This window comes from Clinocottus analis, unplaced genomic scaffold (assembly GCF_023055335.1).
Source record: "Clinocottus analis isolate CAN_PGR_092001 unplaced genomic scaffold, fCliAna1.0.p SCAF_9, whole genome shotgun sequence".
Classification (NCBI taxonomy): Eukaryota; Metazoa; Chordata; class Actinopteri; order Perciformes; family Cottidae; genus Clinocottus; species Clinocottus analis.
The window spans coordinates 13004328-13023896 of record NW_027176251.1 but is presented as its reverse complement, the minus strand read 5'-3'; the positions used below and the strand labels follow the sequence as shown (position 1 = coordinate 13023896).

The 19569-nt window shown below is 41.7% G+C and overlaps 2 protein-coding genes across 10 annotated transcripts in view; one reads left to right on the top strand and one right to left on the bottom strand.

Moving 5' to 3' along the window:
• Positions 1–19569, top strand: part of vwde (von Willebrand factor D and EGF domains) — a 39209-nt gene that overhangs the window by 1514 nt on the left and 18126 nt on the right. For 7 of the 8 annotated variants that reach the window (XR_011077178.1, XR_011077180.1, XR_011077179.1 and 4 more), the window contains exons 3-11: positions 743–821; positions 10003–10442; positions 12991–13181; positions 15353–15584; positions 16649–16723; positions 17390–17619; positions 17998–18087; positions 18686–18833; positions 18916–19130. Coding sequence is in view for 3 of the 8 variants with exons in the window: in XM_068569169.1 (XP_068425270.1) it covers positions 10367–10442; positions 12991–13181; positions 15353–15584; positions 16649–16723; positions 17390–17619; positions 17998–18087; positions 18686–18833; positions 18916–19130 (1257 nt within the window). In the remaining 5 variants the exon portion in view is untranslated. Of the gene's footprint in view, positions 1–742; positions 822–10002; positions 10443–12990; positions 13182–13548; positions 13635–15352; positions 15585–16648; positions 16724–17389; positions 17620–17997; positions 18088–18685; positions 18834–18915; positions 19131–19569 lie in introns of those variants that run through there. The other variant, XM_068569170.1, reaches the window with a different exon arrangement.
• cunh7orf78 (chromosome unknown C7orf78 homolog) lies at positions 674–2873 on the bottom strand. 2 transcript variants are annotated; one of them, XM_068569171.1, is made up of 4 exons: positions 2249–2873; positions 1934–2018; positions 1616–1754; positions 674–801 (listed from the first exon to the last, which is right to left on the bottom strand). In XM_068569171.1, the coding sequence occupies exons 1-3, from the start codon at positions 2681–2683 to the stop codon at positions 1627–1629; spliced, it is 648 nt and encodes a 215-aa protein (XP_068425272.1). In that variant the 5' UTR covers positions 2684–2873; the 3' UTR covers positions 674–801; positions 1616–1626. The 2 variants fall into 2 exon arrangements, with proteins under 2 accessions (XP_068425272.1, XP_068425274.1); XM_068569173.1 differs by having other exon boundaries at positions 1621–1754.

The following is a 19569-nucleotide window of genomic DNA, read 5'->3' as shown; positions in this document are numbered from 1 at the left end:
TTGGCGGCCTGCAGGGGTCATGTGGTTTGATGCGGCGACGACTGATATTCTTTTCATTTTATATTTAGTCTGCGAGTTATGCACATCGTCACAGATGACTCGTTAAACACATGTGTGCAGCTATTTCAGATATGCATCGAAACACATGCGGGCTTCACATGTTTATAATTCTTGGAGTGTTAAATGAGCAGCTGTCAGCAGACCAGTGATGCGGTGCAACGACCTTCATGACCCTGCGGTCTTCCGCCATCATCTGAATATGTCACTTACTTTACACCTTGTGTTACGACTCAACGTTAACACACTGTAACTTCTACAGTAGAGACAATGTTCACATACTGTGTGTGTATATATATATATATATATATATATATATATATATATATATATATATATATATATATATATATATATATATATATAATTTAAATTGGATTGAAAGTAAGTAAGTTACCCAACATGCGTCTGGAAATAGCTTTTAGTTAATATTTCATTGATCTGAAATGTAGTAAAATGTCCAAACATATATTATTATTAATACGGGCTTTAAAAAACTATTATATATTTGCCGTGTTTCCTATAATCACAACTTTAAGTTTATTTCATTCTACATCCAACTATAGTATGTATGTTAAAATAGTATGCTTGATGCACCAATTAAAGAAAACAACAGTAAAAATAAACCTTGCTTTAAAGAGTTTAAAAAGAGAAAGTAGTGATCCGTTTTTCCCACAATCTACAGAGTTTCTCCTCCATGCGGTCCAAGAAAGTGCTGTACACACCTCTTCTTGGTCGATGTCTCTGTGAAGCAGACATTCAGTGTGAGTGTTATATCGTTATATGTAATATAAGCTGTTGTCAATTATGAATATCACCTGTTCTGTTAGAGTAGATAAGTCATGTATGAATTAAGCAAGATGTGTTTGCCTTCATAGTATTAGATTCACATGGTTTCAAGTATTAGAAACCACATAGAAATTGTTGGATGGAGTTATTCAGCTTTATATATTAGATTTAAGTTTTTCTAGAAGACAAACTGTATAATATTCTGATCTTCTTGCGTAGTTTGAAAGCATTGTACGGTGATGACCTGTAATCAGGGGTGGAAGAAGTATTCAAACCATTTACTCAAGTAGAAGTAGCAATACCACATAAAAGAAGTACTACATTCAACTTTGAACTGAAGTAAAAGTATCTGAATATTAGCAACACAATGTACTTCAGGTTTGAAAAGGTAAATTATTTATTGTTATTGGATCATTATCTTAGATGTATCAATTAGTGAGCAATATTCTACTGTTGGTCAATGTGTAGCTATCCTCAACTGCTCAAACTACTTCAGAGTGAGTTTGATCCATAACAAATTTGCATCATACTTCATAACACGTCACATCTTCTCTTTGAGAAAAATGTTAATTGGAAAGTAAATAAACTGTCAGATAAATGTAGTGGAGTAAAACTACAATGTCTCCCACTAAAATGTAGTAATAACATTAAATAAAGTCATAATTTCTACAATCTGCATGATGTTTACGTGATCGTGGTTTGAGCTCATTGGGACTGGCAGGAAATGTAGCAGAAAAGCGTTTCTTCATGTAGACATGACCCCACTGACCGTACATGAGGCTATTTGGAGGCCAGGGAGGCCTTGGGAGAACAAGCTTCACATCCCATGTAGGCTTTGCCGGTTTTGTGTTTCACTTCTTCCTGAGTGTCCCGTGAACTTGAGTCTGACTCCGATCCTGCGGTCCGAACTGGAAAAAGGAAAATATATTCATCAAATTAGTATTTGTCCCCTTACAGTGGTATTCAAAAATGTAAACAAAAATGACACCGTCCACCTTCCTCAAACACATCTTTTCTCAGTACAGTTATTATTTTTAGTTAAAATTTTAAAAAAAACCCTGACTAAAGGCAAAGTTCATTCACTTACTTATGTCCAAGTGTTTTAATTTGAAATTCAGGTTCCCAGGATCTTTTTCGTGCGTTGTAACAATGTCTGGAAGATTCTCATCGAGCTGCAGTCAGTGATAAAAGAATATTAGAACACATCCGAACGTTTCCCTTCTGTGTTCGCGCCATCTTGTGGTCAAATCAAACATTACATCAACAGAGACATTTGACCCCTCAAAGCTAAAGAATGAGTGAGACTCTGCTCGCCTTTCTTGCATTCAGTCGTCACCATTTTGTGTCCAACACACATACAGAAGAAGGTATACAGCAAACTTTGTGTTTTGCAGACACTCACCAGTCTGAAGTAATTTGGTTCGGGGTTCTTGTAAGGGCCAGCAAGGTGCTTCCCGGCCTTGAGGAACATCAGCTTAGTGTCCAGAGCATCGGGAGGCCGGTATGACGTGATGAACTTTGGAGACACTTCGCTCTTGTCGCCCTCGTGTTTAACATTCGGCAAGGATATTGAGGTCCTCTTCATTGTCTCACAAAGTCGTGGCGCGGCGAGGTTTGAACGTCTCTTTTTCTCTTTGTTCCGAGGATCTGATGGAGATTTGTACAGTTTGAGAGAGTAGTCCAGCGGCTCGATGCTCCTTGCGCTGCTGTGGCTGTCAGTCTCGGGGACAGTGAACAATTTGCTTCTTGCCAAAGAGAGACGCTGAATCGTAGAGAATTTGAGTTTGTCTTCAAAGCTGACTGAGGACCGCGGCTGCAACAAACTGTACGGAACCATTTTATCTGCTTGATCTCCTGATCAAGCTCCTGACCTATACATGTGAATCCATAGAGCTTGATCTCGTACTGTTTGTGGGGTGGTCAGGAACAGACCGGGGAGAAAGCGGCAGACAGCGGCACAACAAACTATTAGGGACACAATGAGTAAAGAAAGTGCTGTTTGGGAACAAGTGCCTTTATTATTCTTCACAATAAGAATGAAGTGGCCAGAGCTCAGTGAGGACACTCAAACAAAAACAGCAACTTAGCAACTGTGCAAACAAAATGCCCTCTGGGTAGAAGACGTCTTTGTGCCGTGCCGATCTGCATTGTTGCAGGTGAAGAGAGCGGCCGGCCTCCAAGAGGGCTCCCGAGTGTTTGTGGTAATGTTGGTGGTGCAGGTAGAATCAATTGCAGGAACGGCAGGTTATGTGTATTTATAATCGTTCTCTTTGTGTTGAAGGAAGAAATCTTTTAACCTTTCGTTTAATCTTTTGGAGACTCTTGTATCAGATAGGTGTTCATTGACGTTCTTTAAGTAGAAAGAAGATGTTTTTTCTGTTTTCAGATTCGCTTGAGTCATAATAAAAAACATGTTTACGCAGACACATTGTAGTGAGTCATATAACATTTTGGTTCAATTAAATTCACACAGAGGCAAAGCAGGTTTATTTGTAACATGTAAAGCATCTCAAAACAACAAGCAAGTCAAGGTGCTTTACTTCAATCATAAAGATATTCAGAAACACAAGACAGTAAACGCATGAATACGTTTTCAAAAGAGTATAAGGAAATAGGAGCTAAGAAATCAAATAAGCAGCACACGTAAAACATCTGAAGCACTTCAATGGGCCCCAATCTTGAATAACATATTGTCTTTAATCATCTCATTGTATTTGTATATTTATGTAAAATCTTACAATGCATAACTACCATAGCTGCCATTAGTGCTCGGCAAAATGGACAAACTCTTCTATCCTGATATAGGTCATTTTATAACTCGATAAAAATATATTTTCAGCATGCTTTCTGGTAATATTATAGATACATTAGCAATATGAAATTATAACAATTTTGTTATTATATATTTAAAGATGTAATTGTGCATCGGGAGATCTTTATTCATAAATTCATAACTCTATGATTCGATTGAAAGACGATACGCTTTCACACTGAATTATCGTCCGGCTAGCTGTCAAATACATGCAGCGGATTAAATGTACAAGATCTCGGCAATGTTGTTGAGTAGAAGTATAAAATAGCATAAAATGTAAAAAATAAATAAAAATAAAGTACAAGTACCTCAAAACTGTGCTTAAGTTCAGTACTACAGTATATGCTGCTTGGTATTTCCCACCTGTCACAGAAACACTTGTATATACTGTACTGTACTGTCCTAATGTGTAAACACATGTATGTGTAATGTCACTTGACGTCCACTAGATGGCAACATATCATTCTGGTTATGGCAGTCAGAGAAATGTACTTTGTTTTTCTTCTTCTTTCTTTTCTTTCTTACTTTCTTCTACAGTACAGTTCAGACTAAGGCAGAGAAGGTAGAATATGGCAAAGAGCGTCTTCAGTGCATGGGGAGAGGTGAACAGCCTCCTAAACTCTTGCTTCCCCAACATATTCCTCACAGGATGTGTACAGTCTCCAGCAGCAGGACAGGTCTTGGCATGCAGAGATGATGCTTATTCCACACTCACGGGACAGAACTCTGTTTATTGTCTGTAATCACCGCATGAATTAGTCTGAAGAGGAGCAGCTTGTATTCATTAGAATAAAACATTTGACCTCAAAAGTGGCCAAATATTAATCTAATAACAATATATATTTTCTTTCCCCTCTTTATCTTAAGATGGTGCATTTGGAAATATAGTAGACATGTATCTTCTTAAAAAGCCCCTGGATGCTGTTCATGACTCATTGTTAGGATTTATTACTTGTCAGTTTCCATCATTGTGAATGGTCTTCAGAGATTGTTTGGTTTGTCCTTTATGAGCTACTGTAGGAACATGGTGGGCGGCTCGGAGACGGGCAACCGCTCCGCATGAAGGTATAAACGGCTCAGTCCGACTTGATTCTTATTTTCAGATGATTATACACTAAACTAAAGCATACATACTTATTGATAGTATACATTTCATAGAAATCCTTCAATGCTACACATTGTACCTGTAACTCACTGATGTTTCATCAAAGTACAGTCATGCCATTTAGTTTATTATTTAAAAAACTAATGAATAAATATACAAGATGTGAAAAATCATGAAACAGCAGTTCCTTTTAAAATCCACAGAGTTGTTTTTATTTTTTTCAGCATTTTTCAGATTGTTTTGTGCTCTCAGGATTGTTTCCAGTTGTTGCTCTGCCCGCCCCCAAGTGGACAAAAAAAAAAATCATTAGATCTATGAATACTGCTTTAAATAAAGGCTACAGACAAAAAGATAGCAGTTCAATAGAATAAGAAAGAAATCAATAAAATCAGCAGTTTTGAGCAACATGTATTAAAAAACAAAGACTAAAAAAAATGTCATATGGAGTAACACAACATTTTACAAGTTGTTGATTGCTGTAAACTAAAGCTTCCAAGTCTAAGCTGCCGATATTTTTTGTCTCCCTCGGCCCCTGTATTGTTATGAGTCATAGGTGGAAACATCAGAGGTCATGAGGCTGTGATTTATCAGAGCCAGACAGTGAGCAGGGGCGCTCCCCCTAAACAAACATGCAGCCGAGTTTGTCCAGACAGTTGTTGCAGCAGTCACTTTGTTTGTGCCGACTCGGACAGCTGACACAAGGGGGAAAAGGCAACGGGAAACCCGAGCCAAGACCAAACAGCTCCTGTGAAGGGACTGACCTCGTCGGCCCCTCTAAAAATCCAGGAGCTGCCACCTTCAGAGGCTCCTCTCAAAACCTCTGGCCCCTTGGCTCGGTGTCTGAAAAACCTCTTCCATTGTATCCAGTGACATTTACAGCCACTGTGCAGTCAGTGGCTCGACAGAAACCAGTATGGGAGCCTCCCCACACCAGACGTGACGGCCCGAGATACGCTGCTGTGGCCCCTCAGAGACGCGGCCGCGGAAAAATTGGGTCACGTGACTGCTGAAGGAGATGGAAACAAGATGAAACAGATGATCCACAACTGAGCTGAGGAAACTGGGAGCTGTCCCTCCTGATTGAGAACATCCCTCCATCTGCTTTTGCTGTTCTGGGTCCGGTCACTCTGGCGAGAGCGGGAATGCGTTTCTTTGTGCCATCGATGCCCATCGCATCACATCCGAAGATCTTCCTTCCCTTTTCCTCTTTGCTTTCATGTCGGCTCAGCCGGAGCAGAAGCTTTCCCGTAAATCAATGCAATGTGATAAATCAGGGAAATGGATCGTTCACATTTAGCAGTGCATGGTTTTTTTAAACTTTTACTGGGGACTTTTTCTCTTAACCTTCTCCACTTCAGCTTTTATAACCAAATAGATTTCCTGTTTCAAGAACAAGAACATTGTCCCAAAACCTGAAAAGCATCAATGTAAACGTCATGAGAAAACAATACCACGTGTCAAGTTGAAATATAGCCAACTCAAATATATTTATATACACATATAAATATTTATATATAGTCTCCATCCGTTGACACTGGAGGCTTGGGAGCAGAGATCTTGTCAATGCAACTCTCATGATGTCTACTGCCGCTACTCCTGGTGTATACATGAGTATCTCCTCATAATCGACTGTGTCTCAGCTTGTTAAAAAATGAATTTGGCACTAAAAACTGGCGTTTATTGCCACTGTTTTAGTTTCTGTAACTTTTAAGACTCTCAGTATTCATAGTAAACTCACCACTTCTTTTATGAGCCTTACAGTAAACAGTTGATATGACTTGTGGATCTAGCTTGGGACTGCATCAGAGACCACGATGGGAGGCTGGATGTCGGGGGTAAAAGCAGAAATAGCTTGTGTCATAAGCCAGCTGCTCTGAGGTCTCTGTCCTCTACAGTAAAGGCACTGACTGATTACAAAACAAACACACATTCAGCAGTTATCATGGGTCTTTTGCAAAAAAAATACAATTAGGTATATTTATCTGTAGTAAGATACTGCTCAGTTCTGAGGCCCTTTTGCTTTACTTGGGTTTAGAGTGCTGCAGGAATGATCCCCGAAAACAGTCAGCATTTTTCCTCTAAAAAAGAGACAACTAAGCGGCATCACTATCAGTCCGCCGTTTAGCTTTGTGGTGATGACGTGAAGTTTTGCCACAGACACTTTTTTTTCCTGCAATTATACAAAATCCAATGCAATCAATTCCATCGGCTTCACGTCGAGAAAACCGGTGTGATGCTTCATGGTTGGCCTACACAAATGTGTCATCACTGCATCTCAGAGCTCAAGTTACAAGTGACTTTGTCTCAGTCCTTCCATCTTTGCTTTATTTCATTTTTTTCTTTCCCTGTATATATACTTTGACTCTTTCTTCTTGTCATCCTCCTTCGCTCCACCTTTCATATTTATTTTCTCCGTCAGCTGATCAGAAAGCTGAAAATGTCAAAGCCGAATGATTTACACGAGCTTTCATTGGCACCTTCGGCACTTCTTCCACCACTGTTGTTGCCAAAACATCCCGCACGTGCTCGCCAAGGTCCAAGCGGAGGAATGATTACACGTTGCTGTCCAAACCTTCTCCACAGGGTTTCCAACAGTGGCGGTAGTTAAGCCCATCGCTCCAAAAAAAAAGCACTTTCACCCTTTGCTGAACACGAGTAGCCTCAGGTGGGCTATAAATCAGAGACCTGTGCAGAGTCATTCAATTTCAACTGGTGTTTTGTTTGATTTTCGTGCAGGCGATGGAAGCAGCGTGGAAGACGAAACGGGGAAAGTGGAAAAGTTCTTGACTTTTAGCATGCTGTACTATAATCTTTCCAGTAGTATAATCAGCTGCTGCGCCCGTGGTGGATGTTTAAGATGATTATATACATTCAGCATTTCCGGCAGCATTTAGCCGATATCACAATTCCCAGGGGACACCGCGGTGCCGCCATTCCTCCCCTCGCTGATTATAATGACAGAAAATTGCACCGAATGAGCTTGTGTGTCTAGATTAAAGAATCAAACGAGGCAATTATATCCCCATTTATTTACCACCGTTGTTGTTGCTCGCTGGATACAACTTGAAGGCCGCAGACTCGTCATGTGCCGTTCACACGGTTTCTCGACGTAGATGTTTTCCATCCGGGAGGCCGATTAAGATTTAATTGCCGGTTGTGTAAGAAGAGGCATGAACAGACGGGAAGAAAGTGTTTTTTTTGTTTTTTTTCACCTGATGGCTATTCCAGGCTCCGAGCAGGTTGATGGTCCAGGAGATTTACGAGGGAGTAGTTGCATCCCTCCTCCTTCTTTAAGTCCAACAGCCGAGCGGCTCAGCAAGACGGTCCGGCACGTGTATCCAAGACGTGTATACGACCTTCACAGCTGTCGGCTTCCCATTGGTTCTCCCTAGACCTGTGGGAAGGATTGTTCACAGGGTTATTCGTCGTTAATCTTAGAATATCGTCTTAGTGACTTTATTGAAACTTCACAGTTTAAAAGTTTCACTTTATTACGAACAACACTACAGTAGAGTTGTTACTTGTACATCAGAGTTCATTTTCTCAGCTCAAACAGCTCTTAGATAAATTATAAAAAGTGTTGCAAAAAAAAAAACAATCTGCAAGTATTTTTTCAGTTTTTATTTTATTTACTTTTTTCAGTTTTATTTTGTTATACAACTTTCGGTTAAGGACAAAACTAGACATTTAAAGACGTCATCTATCTATCTATCTATCTATCTATCTATATATATATATATATATATATATATATATATATATATATATATATATATATATATATATATATATATATATTCTTGTTTTTAATTGACGGAATAATGTAGAATTGCAGCATCTCATTTACCTTTTTAGTTCTCACAATATTAGCAAATAACCGACCAAAGTATGTTATTCCCTGCTTCTTCTACTCTTCATCTAACATCCCTGAATGAACCGACACTGCAAAAAAAAGGGTTAGTTTTTCCAAAACAATTGTTGAATTCATTTTTCTTTTTTAACGAGACAAATCGAGCCATTGCTCCTGCGTTTCTTCTTTCCTCTTCTAAGGAGATTAGTTTCAAGTGTTTGACAGAATAATCAGCTCCAGCTCCTCAGCTCCTGCCAGTGAAACTTTAGATCCGAGTCGCACGGCTGCAGCTAAAGCGTGAGAATGGAAACGAGCAGTTCGGAAAGGACCGGACTATCTGGCCTGTCCAAAGCTCTACTCTTTGGCTGAGGAGCCATAAAAAATGTAGCATGGGCCATCTGTTTTAGCGGTTTGGAGTGTTGGCTTATAAAATATAACTTGTGAACTTCCATGATTAGACCATCAGTCTACCTCTCCTTCTTGAGACATGGAGAAAACATGCAGATAGCTTTACAGGCTGAAGTCCATTCAGAGAAGAGTAATTATTCATGAAGTAGACTCAAATCTAGTTTCAATGTAAATACATCTTTAACTGAACATCCTGTTCTTGAGCCAAAATTATGCTTTTACTTTATGCCAAATATGATTTTCACAGTGAATCAGGATTCCACAGAATATTTTTGAATGTCCCAAATTGGTCATGTGACCGCATGAAAGCAAACAAAATCCCCAGTGTGCATTGTGTTTCCACTAAATGAGTATAGTTACCCAGAATGTAGAGCTGAAACAATCAGTTGAGTCATGAATTCATCAGTTGACAGAAAATGAATCTGCATCTATTTTGATAACCGTTAAAGTAAGAGTCCAAAATACTCTATTAGAAGTAAAAGTATTGAAAGTGAAACTATTTATTATGCAGTTTGTCTCCTTTTACCGTGTTATAATGTTTTATAATGTATTATTCTGTTTTCATTCCTAAACAAATATGTGTAAGACTGTATTTTACATATAAGAATGTAATACTTTTCCGGTCTAGTTGAGCAATGTGAAGCCATCTTTAGATACTTATACTACTGGTAGTTGTATATCACTGCATCTTAAAAATCACATGTTTGTATATGATAATTGGAAACTAAATGCGAGTGTAATGTTTTTATAACCATATTTCCCTTTAGACACGTAATGGAGTAGAAGTAGGCCTTTAAGTAAAGAACCCCAACAAACTGAAGTACAGTATTTTATTAAGTGTATTAGTCTGTATACACGTGGTCATGTTTCAGTATTTTCTGATGTTTTGGACATCACATACTTTATCCATGACGTGTATAATGTTTGTTTCAGCCCTATTTTCTGATACAAACAAACAACATGTTGATCTTCCCGAGGCAGATGCGCGGAGGTCCGGGTCACGAGAAGGCGCACCTCCACGCCCCTCCTCGCCCGATGCTGCCGCTGCAGTCTGCGGTCAGTCGCTGCAGTCTGCGGTCAGTCGCTGCAGTCTGCGGTCAGTCGCTGCAGTCCGGCGTCTCGGTTCAGCCGAGGAGAAGACAGCCGCTCCGACCGCTCCGACCAGAGGAGGCTCTTCTTCACACACACCGCGAGCACCGCCGGAGTTGCTCCCGCGTCGTCACCGCTCGGCGAGAGGAGCGGGGGACCAAACGACGGCTGCGCGCCGGTCGACGGAAAGAGGACCGGTCGCTCCAAACACGCGCCCGAGCCCGCGCTCGGTGCGCGCGCGGGACGCCGCAGGACGATGAGACTCAAACATGTTTTGAAACTTCTCCCGTGCGTTGTGTTTTTACTCCCTTACGTAATGCACGCTCAAACAGGTAAGCTACCCCCTTTCTCCCCCCCTCCTTTCCCTCTCCCATACACACACTTTCAGTAATACACACAAAAAAGCCATTTATTTGTTGGTTTGAATCTAATATTGCATCACTGTATACCAAAGAGCATCGAGTCCTCTCGTAGTGTTTTTTGTCCTGCTGCCAAAAAGAAGCTGACACCTTCCATCCATCATGTAACTGTCACCCAAGGCCACATACCTCCAGGTCTCATGGACAGATCCGTGCTGCCATGGGACACTACATGAGGGTCGTTGGCTATCTCCGGGGTCTTCATATTAGGATCTTATCGTTATGCTTTTATCATTTTATCATCGGGTTACAACACACTATAAACATTGAGCCTCTCTCTCTCTCTCTCTCTCTCTCTCTCTCTCTCTCTCTCTCTCTCTCTCTCTCTCTCTCTCTTGACCTCTTTTTAGTCACCTGAGTTCCTTTTCTGATCTTTTGTTTGAAAACAGGGCATCTCAGACTATGGCGAGTCGACCAAGGATATTCTATAGGCTGGCGTGTCACCAGCTCTTGAAAAGCGTCCCACATGCTCTGTCTTTGTGTTGTCACCCAATAACCATCTTGTTTTACCTCCATTCATTCAGCCTCAACAAGTTGCGGAATCAAGTCACAAATCTGATGACTTAAAACTTGACTTGACAAACTTAAAATGAGACTTGCAACTCAACTTGGACTTCAACGCCAATAACTTCAAAAAAAACTTTTCTTTCCATATCTATCCAAGATTCCTTGAACACAACAAGACGGCACAGAAACATAGATAAATTAATGCTGATCTGGGTAATAGTGCTGTATGCTGTAAAAGCACAAAGTCAGCACAACTGTTCACTTTTGTTATTCAGTTTCTTTGTTTTCACAAACTTTTTTTTACATTTAAAATGGTTAGATTTATGTATATATAATATATTATTATTACTCTATCATTAGGTTTGTTAAATTGCCTGACGTGGTGTCGTGGGAGCTTCAGCAGCGGTTGCTATAGGACGTAATCTTCACGTCTCTCTCGGTTGATAAAATAAATGCAGAGCTTTTCTGTGAGTGGTCTCACAACAACGTGTGCAGGAAGTGTGCAGCTTTTTCCTCCTGTTGTACTTCAGGAATGCAGCTCGTTCTGTTGGAAGATGAGCGGCTGAGTTCAGTCACGACTGACACTTGAAAACGACTCACAACCAAACCTGCAGCCCACAGGTGGCCGTTGACGTCCTCCTTAGCAAAAGTTGGAAAGATGTTCTTGTTTAATTTTATTGTCGGTCTAAGCACTTAACAGCCACTTGTTTAAGAGTCCTCCTTTAACCTTTAACCTGCTGACCTTTCCTTTCTTTGTAGCAGTTTTAGGACTTCCTTTAGGACTCCAGCGAGGTTTTAACATAAAGAGGATATCTTTTATTTAGATCCAATTTCTTTTTTTTTTGTCAAACACACAAAGGATTTACTTTGTATTCCTGCACAGAAATAGATTCCCTCCTGCTTTCAATTCATATTTGACCTCACTGCTGATCATAAGCAAAAATAATTATGTTTCCCACTGCACTTTACCTGACGACAACACTTCCTTACTGTTTAGTTTCACTCCCATCTGCCTTAAGTTTGATTTTGTGCCGTCATGATTTTGTCTTATGAAAAAACAGTCGTCACTCTTTCCCATCAGTGCAGGTGTCTCTGTAAAAAAAAGGAGCCTAGCTGTTGTCATCCATTGTCAGTATTGAGACGTTTTCGGGACCTGCTCTGGGTTTTCTATTACGTAAAAAATAGAAAACGTTTAGAAACTGTTGACTCAGGGGGGAGAATCATGGCAGGAGATGATGGCAGTTATTTCTGTGGCGCAACATCATCACAACCTGCTTGAACTTCACACGTGATGATGATTTTTATGAGGTGGGAACGTGGGAACATCTTTCGGTCGTCCAGATGGACTTTGAAACATAGAAGCGTAGGCAGTAAATCGCTTGTGGGCTACGTGGGCTACGTTTTGGGCATTTCGGCCGTCACAATCTCATGTTTTTGAAATAGTCATCGTAGTATTTGGCCATTTCTATCTTGTTTTTTGGCCCTATAACCATCTTATGTTTTTGCATGTAGCCATCATAGTTTTTGGAACCAGAAGGGATTTGAGAGGGTGAAGCTAAGTTCAACCAAACGCTGAACAAGACCTTTTTAGGTAACCAAAAGGCAGCTATATTCCTGTTCTCGTCGTATTTCCTTTTGACAAAGTTATTTAGCAGGAAAAAAACGGACCTGTTAAAGCAAAGGGAAATGTCTTCAAAGCCTAAATGATAAAATCAAACTCTGTCTCTCTCATGCATTTCAAAGTCTGTTTGCAACACAAAGCAGCACCAGACCTGTTTTTACCAGCTTTGAAATTCAATTTGAAATGTTTATCTTGAAAGTCGACCAGCTGATTGAAAGACGTCCAGAATCCACCATTTGTTCCACAGTGAGCCGTTCCATGTATTCGGTCATTGGTATTGACAGTCTTGGTGTCCATCCAGTGCTCATGTTGTCTCTCTGGCTGGACTTGCAGTGCCCCCTCCAGAGTGTGCGCTGGGCGGCCACTCCATCCTCCAGGACCCCTACCGCAGCACCACCTTCAGCTCCAGCTGGCTGCAGCAGTCGGCCCTGCAGGACTTCATCTGCGACCACTCCCTCTCTCCGGGCTGGTACCAGTTTCAGATCTTTGACAAACCGGCCAGCATGCCCACCCAGTGTGTGGAGGTAAATGATCGGCATGTCAAACAGGGTATGAACTGTCAGGGATATTTGGTAAACATCTGTGTTTTGGGCTCACATGCCTTAAAGGACCTTTTTCATATTTTTTTTGTTTTGTTTTAGCTTGTTTACTTTTTTCTCCAAATCATTGGCTGCTTACAACATTAGAAGAAAGACAGAGAAACTTTGAGGAGCTTTGGGAAATCCAAAATTATAATTTGGGATTAAGATTTGGGAAATCCAAGTATTTCTAAATCAATTGTTAAAAGCGAAGATTTAGAACACGCTCATGTCAATCCACTAACAATATAAACTTAGAGCCAGCAGGCTATTAGAATAATTTAGCATAAGCTCGTTTGTTTTATTCATCCAGGAAATGTATCATGTGGGATCACGCAAGACGTGTTACAGTGGTGGAAGCGGTATGGATAAATCTCTACCGGTGGACACATTTCTACTGTATGTACCGTCATATTTTGCGTATTTTCGAGTATTTCCTAACATGTCTAAACTTTTCCTGATCACTTTTTCTGCAGGCTGCTCCACTTGAACTTTAGCACTAAAGTGGTTTCACCTCATCCGCCGGCTGTTTAAAGATACTTAGTCAGGGACTTCAAACTGTCAAACACTGACCTCCAGGTTCACCCCTCTAACCTTAGAAGCTTCCTGATTTAAGATGTGCTCATTGTTCAAACCAAAAAAAGCATGTTTTATATTGCGTCCATGCTGCAAACAATTTCATTACTCGTGCTTGGGAGAGAGATGTTTTTCCCATCTCAGTAATTTGGGAATATTTTCTTGCGGAAAGCAATTAGTTTCCAAAATTTAAAAGTCACACGTCAGGTTCGCCCCCCACCCACCCACCCCGCATTTACATTTTTTATCACATCAGTCACTTTTTTACTTTCTTTTTCAAAAGCATCTGTTGAGGACGTGTTGATTTATGTTACATTTTGCTTTTTTTTAAAAATTACAAACATTAATACATCAGTCTTTCAATTATCTCACCACCCCATCTGTGAGCTCATGTGGAGAAGCTCTGAGGTGGCCTCTCTTTGCGAAACCTGAGTCTTTGTTTCAAAACAGAGCGCATATGAACTTGTGGACACAGTTGTCAGTGTGTGTGAGTACATATTTATGAAGGAGAGTGCATGAGGAGAGCAGGAATGGGCCTCATTTCCTGCGGGCATCCTGCTGTGCAGAGCCTGCAGGATCCATCTAAAGTGTCAGCCTTCCTCTGCCTTTCCAGGGCATCGCTGCTCCCCCTGGATGAAAGATATCCACAGGAGTGGGCGGTGGAAGGAAGAGAGGATCGCTCTGAACATGTTTTATATAATAAGACGACGTCTCTATAATGATGGTGGATAAATGGCTGGATTTATCAAACCAAGGGGAATAAGCTGTGACAACAAGTGTTAAAGTTACTGTGAGGAACTTTTAACTGGTTATGAAACAGTCTCAACGTGGTACTGATGTCTCTATATGAACGTTACAAGTAAACAAGACCATCAGCGAGAAGATTGTTTGTTTCTATAGAGTCAACCTTAATGCTTGTTATCGGTGCCACCGGGTCGGATTAACTGGTGCGACCAGTCCCCCGCAGGTTGACCCTAATCCAGCTATGCTGCAGTCTTCAACCTGCAGTCGGTGCTCGGAGGCGAGAGGGAAGCTCGGCTCCCGGCAGCGGCGTGTCCACCAACTCCTGCCAGGAGCTGAGCTTTGCCTCGCTGCTCTGCTGGCCCCCACTGGAAGCCAACACCGGCACCACGCTGCTGGAGACCCAGGCCGTACTGCTGGGCCTGCCTGAGGGCAGGAAGGAACAGTAGCACCAGAACTAGGATTAAGTGTAGCAGACTGTCAGACCCCTGCTTCAGTAAAATGAGAGGTTTTCTAAAGGGACTCTGGTTTTCTGAAACACTGCCACTTTTGCCAAAATCAACAGAAAATGAACGTTCCCTTTACCATATTCCATATAAGATAAACATAAATATATATATTGATAACGTGTTTGGTGCAAAGCTGCAAATACTACGCGTTTCTGTTTTTTATTTCAAACTATTTTTTATCAATCGCTAAGATAAGCAAACTTAAAACGTCCAGTTTCACCTCAGTACAGCAAAGAAACTACCGTGAAATTGTGTTCCCTATTGTTCGCCTCTCTCTTTCCAAACATCCAGGTAAACCACTGTGGGACTCAGGCTCCTGTGTGGCTGTCCTTGGGTGAAGGTGAGTCCCTGCCGGGGCCCCTGGAGGTGAGGCCGCTGACGGCCTGCGCCGCCTGGCAGCTCTTCCCGGGCACCGGCAAAGACTGCTGCATGTTCCGCATCCCGGTCACCGTACGCAACTGTGGAGACTTCTACGTGTACCTGCTGCAGCCCACGCAGGGATGCATGGGATACTGCGCCCAGGGTAAGATCGGAAAAGCCCATATTGGTAATAATCCTCATGTAATTATATCATACAAACGGGGGGAAAAAAGGAGAAGCAGCTCAAAATTAGTGCATGAATGTGCTGTAACATCTGTACACACCTGAGTAGTTTTGCCAGGCTGCTTGCAGCTTAACGTGAATACAGATTCAGAGCACTTTTGCATGTCTGAGTAGTTCAACCCTCATCGGCTTTCTTTTCAACCCAAATCTATAATCCCTTGCATACATATTCATACCCATTATAATGCATGAATGATGCATACCCTGACACGCCGTACTTTCTACATATGGGGCTCTCCAGAGCACAGTATTAAGCTTTATAACATGACCAATTACCAATAAAAAAGGAACGTCTGGGCAGTTTAGTTCAGCGTTTGTTTCACCGCTCAGCAGTAAACCATAATACAGCACAAAGCGGAAGCACAGTAGCCATGGCGACATGCGGTTTAATGTACAATTTTCACTGATTTAGAAACACAGTTAAACTGTTGATTGGAAACGTGTTTGAAGTGTCCTGTTATATGACTCTAAGAGACGAATGGAGATGTTTGCTAGTTGTCTTTGCGACAGCTCACATCTGCTTCATGTAAACATGAGGATGTATTACTCTCATGAGAACACACCGTGGTGCAAAAGGGGAACAAAATGTAAATCTTTACAAGACTTTAACTTTGCTTTGCGTGGAGCAAGTGAACTGATCACCAGACGTCGCCGATGACCTTTTTGAATCCCAACTTGTTTACGGGTTCGCCATTAACGCCGGTGGTTTCGCGTGTGAACATGACAAGAACGTTGGCACAGAACAAAAGCAGCTCCCCGCCCGCCATGTTCCTAAAGATGTTAAGAGCCGTCCTCCTCTGCGCACGCGTAAATCAGGCCTGCCAACATCCTCTTCTTCTGTTGAGTTTTAAGGCGGTTGAGATGCATAAGTCTTGCAGGGGCGTGTGTGAAAAGACAGAAATGCTCCTGAAAGAAGTGCATGAAAGTGCACATCTATTTTGAATGAATTTTGATTCATAATCACTCTCCTACCTGTCTTAACAGAGATGTCGGCCACTTCTCCCACCGCGTCGGCGAGCTGCGGCCCTGACGGCGTGACTGCCGATGGGACGTGTAAAAGTGAGGACCCTGCTGTTGTGTTTATGGCTTACGCTTGTCTCCTCGTGTTAGGTCAAACACCGCGACAATCAGGAGGTCAGGGAGTTGCCATGCGGTCAGGAATGCACCGTCGGCCCCCTCGCCGCTCTCCTTAATGAGCCGAGCATGTGTCCCCCGGTGTCCGTTGGGCCTCGTCTCCATGGCGACGGCCCTCAGCCAGGTCGTGAATTACGCCAGGGCGGGCTTTAGGAAGCTGGCAGAGGCGGAAAGGAAGCAGGGAGATTTAATTGGAGGAAGATGACATATCTCTGGGCAACAACGTGTTTTAACAGTAGAAATCAGGTTCTTCTACTTTTAAAATAATTTATTTTTAATGTCTTGCTAAAATTTTTGTGGCTTTAACTGCTCACACATGCATTCATGTTCCTCAGTATAAGCTTCCTTCCTCTGCATAACAATTGCTGCATTTGTCAAGACAAAGCTCCCAATGTAGATGAAGGCTCATTGCAAGCTAACAAAAACACAACCATTTTTATTTTCAGATGAAACATTAAAAAGAATGTACCTCCTCTGTTTTGGTTCCTACACCACCAACATGCAAAGAAGTATTTGCACAAATATCATCTAATCTAAAACACGTTTGGGACTCCACTAATCTAGACACTTCTCCTGCTTCTCTCCTGTCAGCAAAGCAGTCTCCCACTCTATCTGCACCGGTGATTGTCCCAGAGGTGACGGGAAACTCTGTCTACCTGAAGTGCAGCTTTGGGAGCAGCTCCAACAGCTCTCTGGGTTACGTGGTGGCCTGGTCCCGCCTCTCTGTCGAGGGGAGGAAGGAGGAGCTCAAGCAGGAGACCACCATCCAAACCTCCGCCTATATCGAACTGGACGGCTTCAACCTCCGTCTGGGGGACAAGGTGTGATGCAGAGTTCTGCTTCTAGCTAAGAAGTGGACTAAACGGAGGAGGGTGGAGGGGGGGGGGGTGCATGCCTTGCATTTTCCGCTCCCAAATATGCAGAGATAATTGTTTAAAATAAGATAACAACACATAGATATATCGGTACATCCAATACATTTTCGGTGACACAATTTATTTTAGAACACACTGCATTTGTTTGCGTTAGGTTATTAATAATGAGCGCTGACATTCAGGATGATATTATGGGTAAATTCTGTATATATTTTGGCTTTTGTTGCTAATTCACTAATTTCTATATTTAATTCCTTCTCTCTTCCTCTCTCTCTCTCTCTCTCTCTCTCTCTCTCTCTCTCTCTCTCTCTCTCTCCCTCTCAGATTTACTGCTCCAGCTTCAGTTTCTTGTTGGACTCGCCCAACGTCCATGGTGCTTCAGTGCAAAGTCGGGAGTTCTTTGCTGGGATTATGGTACATCACAGACATTTTAAGTTATATAACTATTTATGTGTGTGGTGTCTCGTCATGACCAGTATGTGTGTAACCATCGTTGGTTTCATTCTGTATTCATAAATGCACTTTTGTCTGTAGGTTTTAATTAAGGAATATTTAATTTGAACTATTTTAGCATTTGGGACATACTGCAAGTGTCCGTCATGCAGATGATTATAAGAGAGGATTAATCAAATCTCATATCTGTGCATATAGAACTCAAGCCAGGAAAATGTTAGTATAGCTTAGCTTAGCATAAAGACTGGAAACAGGAGAAAAAGCTAGCCGGGCTGTGTTCAAAGTCATATAATGAAGACAAAAGATGATTTCTTGCTGACAATCGACATTTATCTAAAAAAAAAAAACATTTCAAACTCCAGTGAATTTATTTAGATTCTGACGTTTCCCCTTTCTTTAAGCCTGTTAGCTGACGCTCTCACAAGATATTGTTGGTTAAAAAGTTTATTAGTACCTCCAGAAAAGATCTCTCTCCCGAACAGCTCTCCTTCTGAACATCACGATGGTAATGGAGGCTCAACGTATAAAGCGGCCCACCAGTTTTATATCTTTTGTGCAGCTGAGGCCAGAGGAAAGCAGTGTATCTGAGGATGGGAGGCTGTATGAACTGGTGGTTGAGAGCACAGTTCCTGTCCCTTGTCTGGAGGAGTCGTCCACCTCCACAGAGCCGTGCACTCTGTCTCTGCAGCTCGGCACAAGCAGTCCAGGTGAACACTCGCTGCTCAGTCATCGTAGCTTGTGTGCAGTTTACCACACATTCACAGTGCCTCATTCCTTGTTGTGCCACAGACGAGGGTTTGTTGGGTGCAGATCTGTCTCTGTCTTCCTGTGTGGTGGATCTCACCCGGGGCCCCTGTAGGGACGGGGTTTGCAGCCGAGCTCTGATCCACTTCAGCCCCGTCACTGACTTTGTGAACGATGGCAACAGGACAACCCAGATCTCCGTGAAATCCATCGTCACACAGAATTTTCTCTGGAACGGATACTCACCAGAACCAGTTGAGGTAAACGGATTGAGATATTTTTTGGCTACTTTGTTGATTGTTTGTTAATTCAAGAGGTATGGATTTTTATTCATCTGATAATCCTTCATCTTTCTCGAAAATTAGTATTCCTATTTAACCCTCTTTTTAATCATTTGTGCTGATGATAGTTTGTTTCAAACAGCGCTACGCCTCACAATATTTTCATTGTTTTTGCACTGAGTCCGCCATTTCTGTAGTATGGCATTTGAGTGGCACGTTTTTCTAGAGGTTGATGTCCCGGACACAGTAAAATAATAGAAAAGAGAGACAGAGTGCAGGGTCACTGCAGATACAAATATTTCCACACACTTGTAGTCGGTCATAAGTGATGATTGGGAGGGATTTTCTGTCTATACATACAATTTATAAAAAAAAGTCTAGGAATAAACAGTTGGTTCTCCGCTACATTTGAATAGGA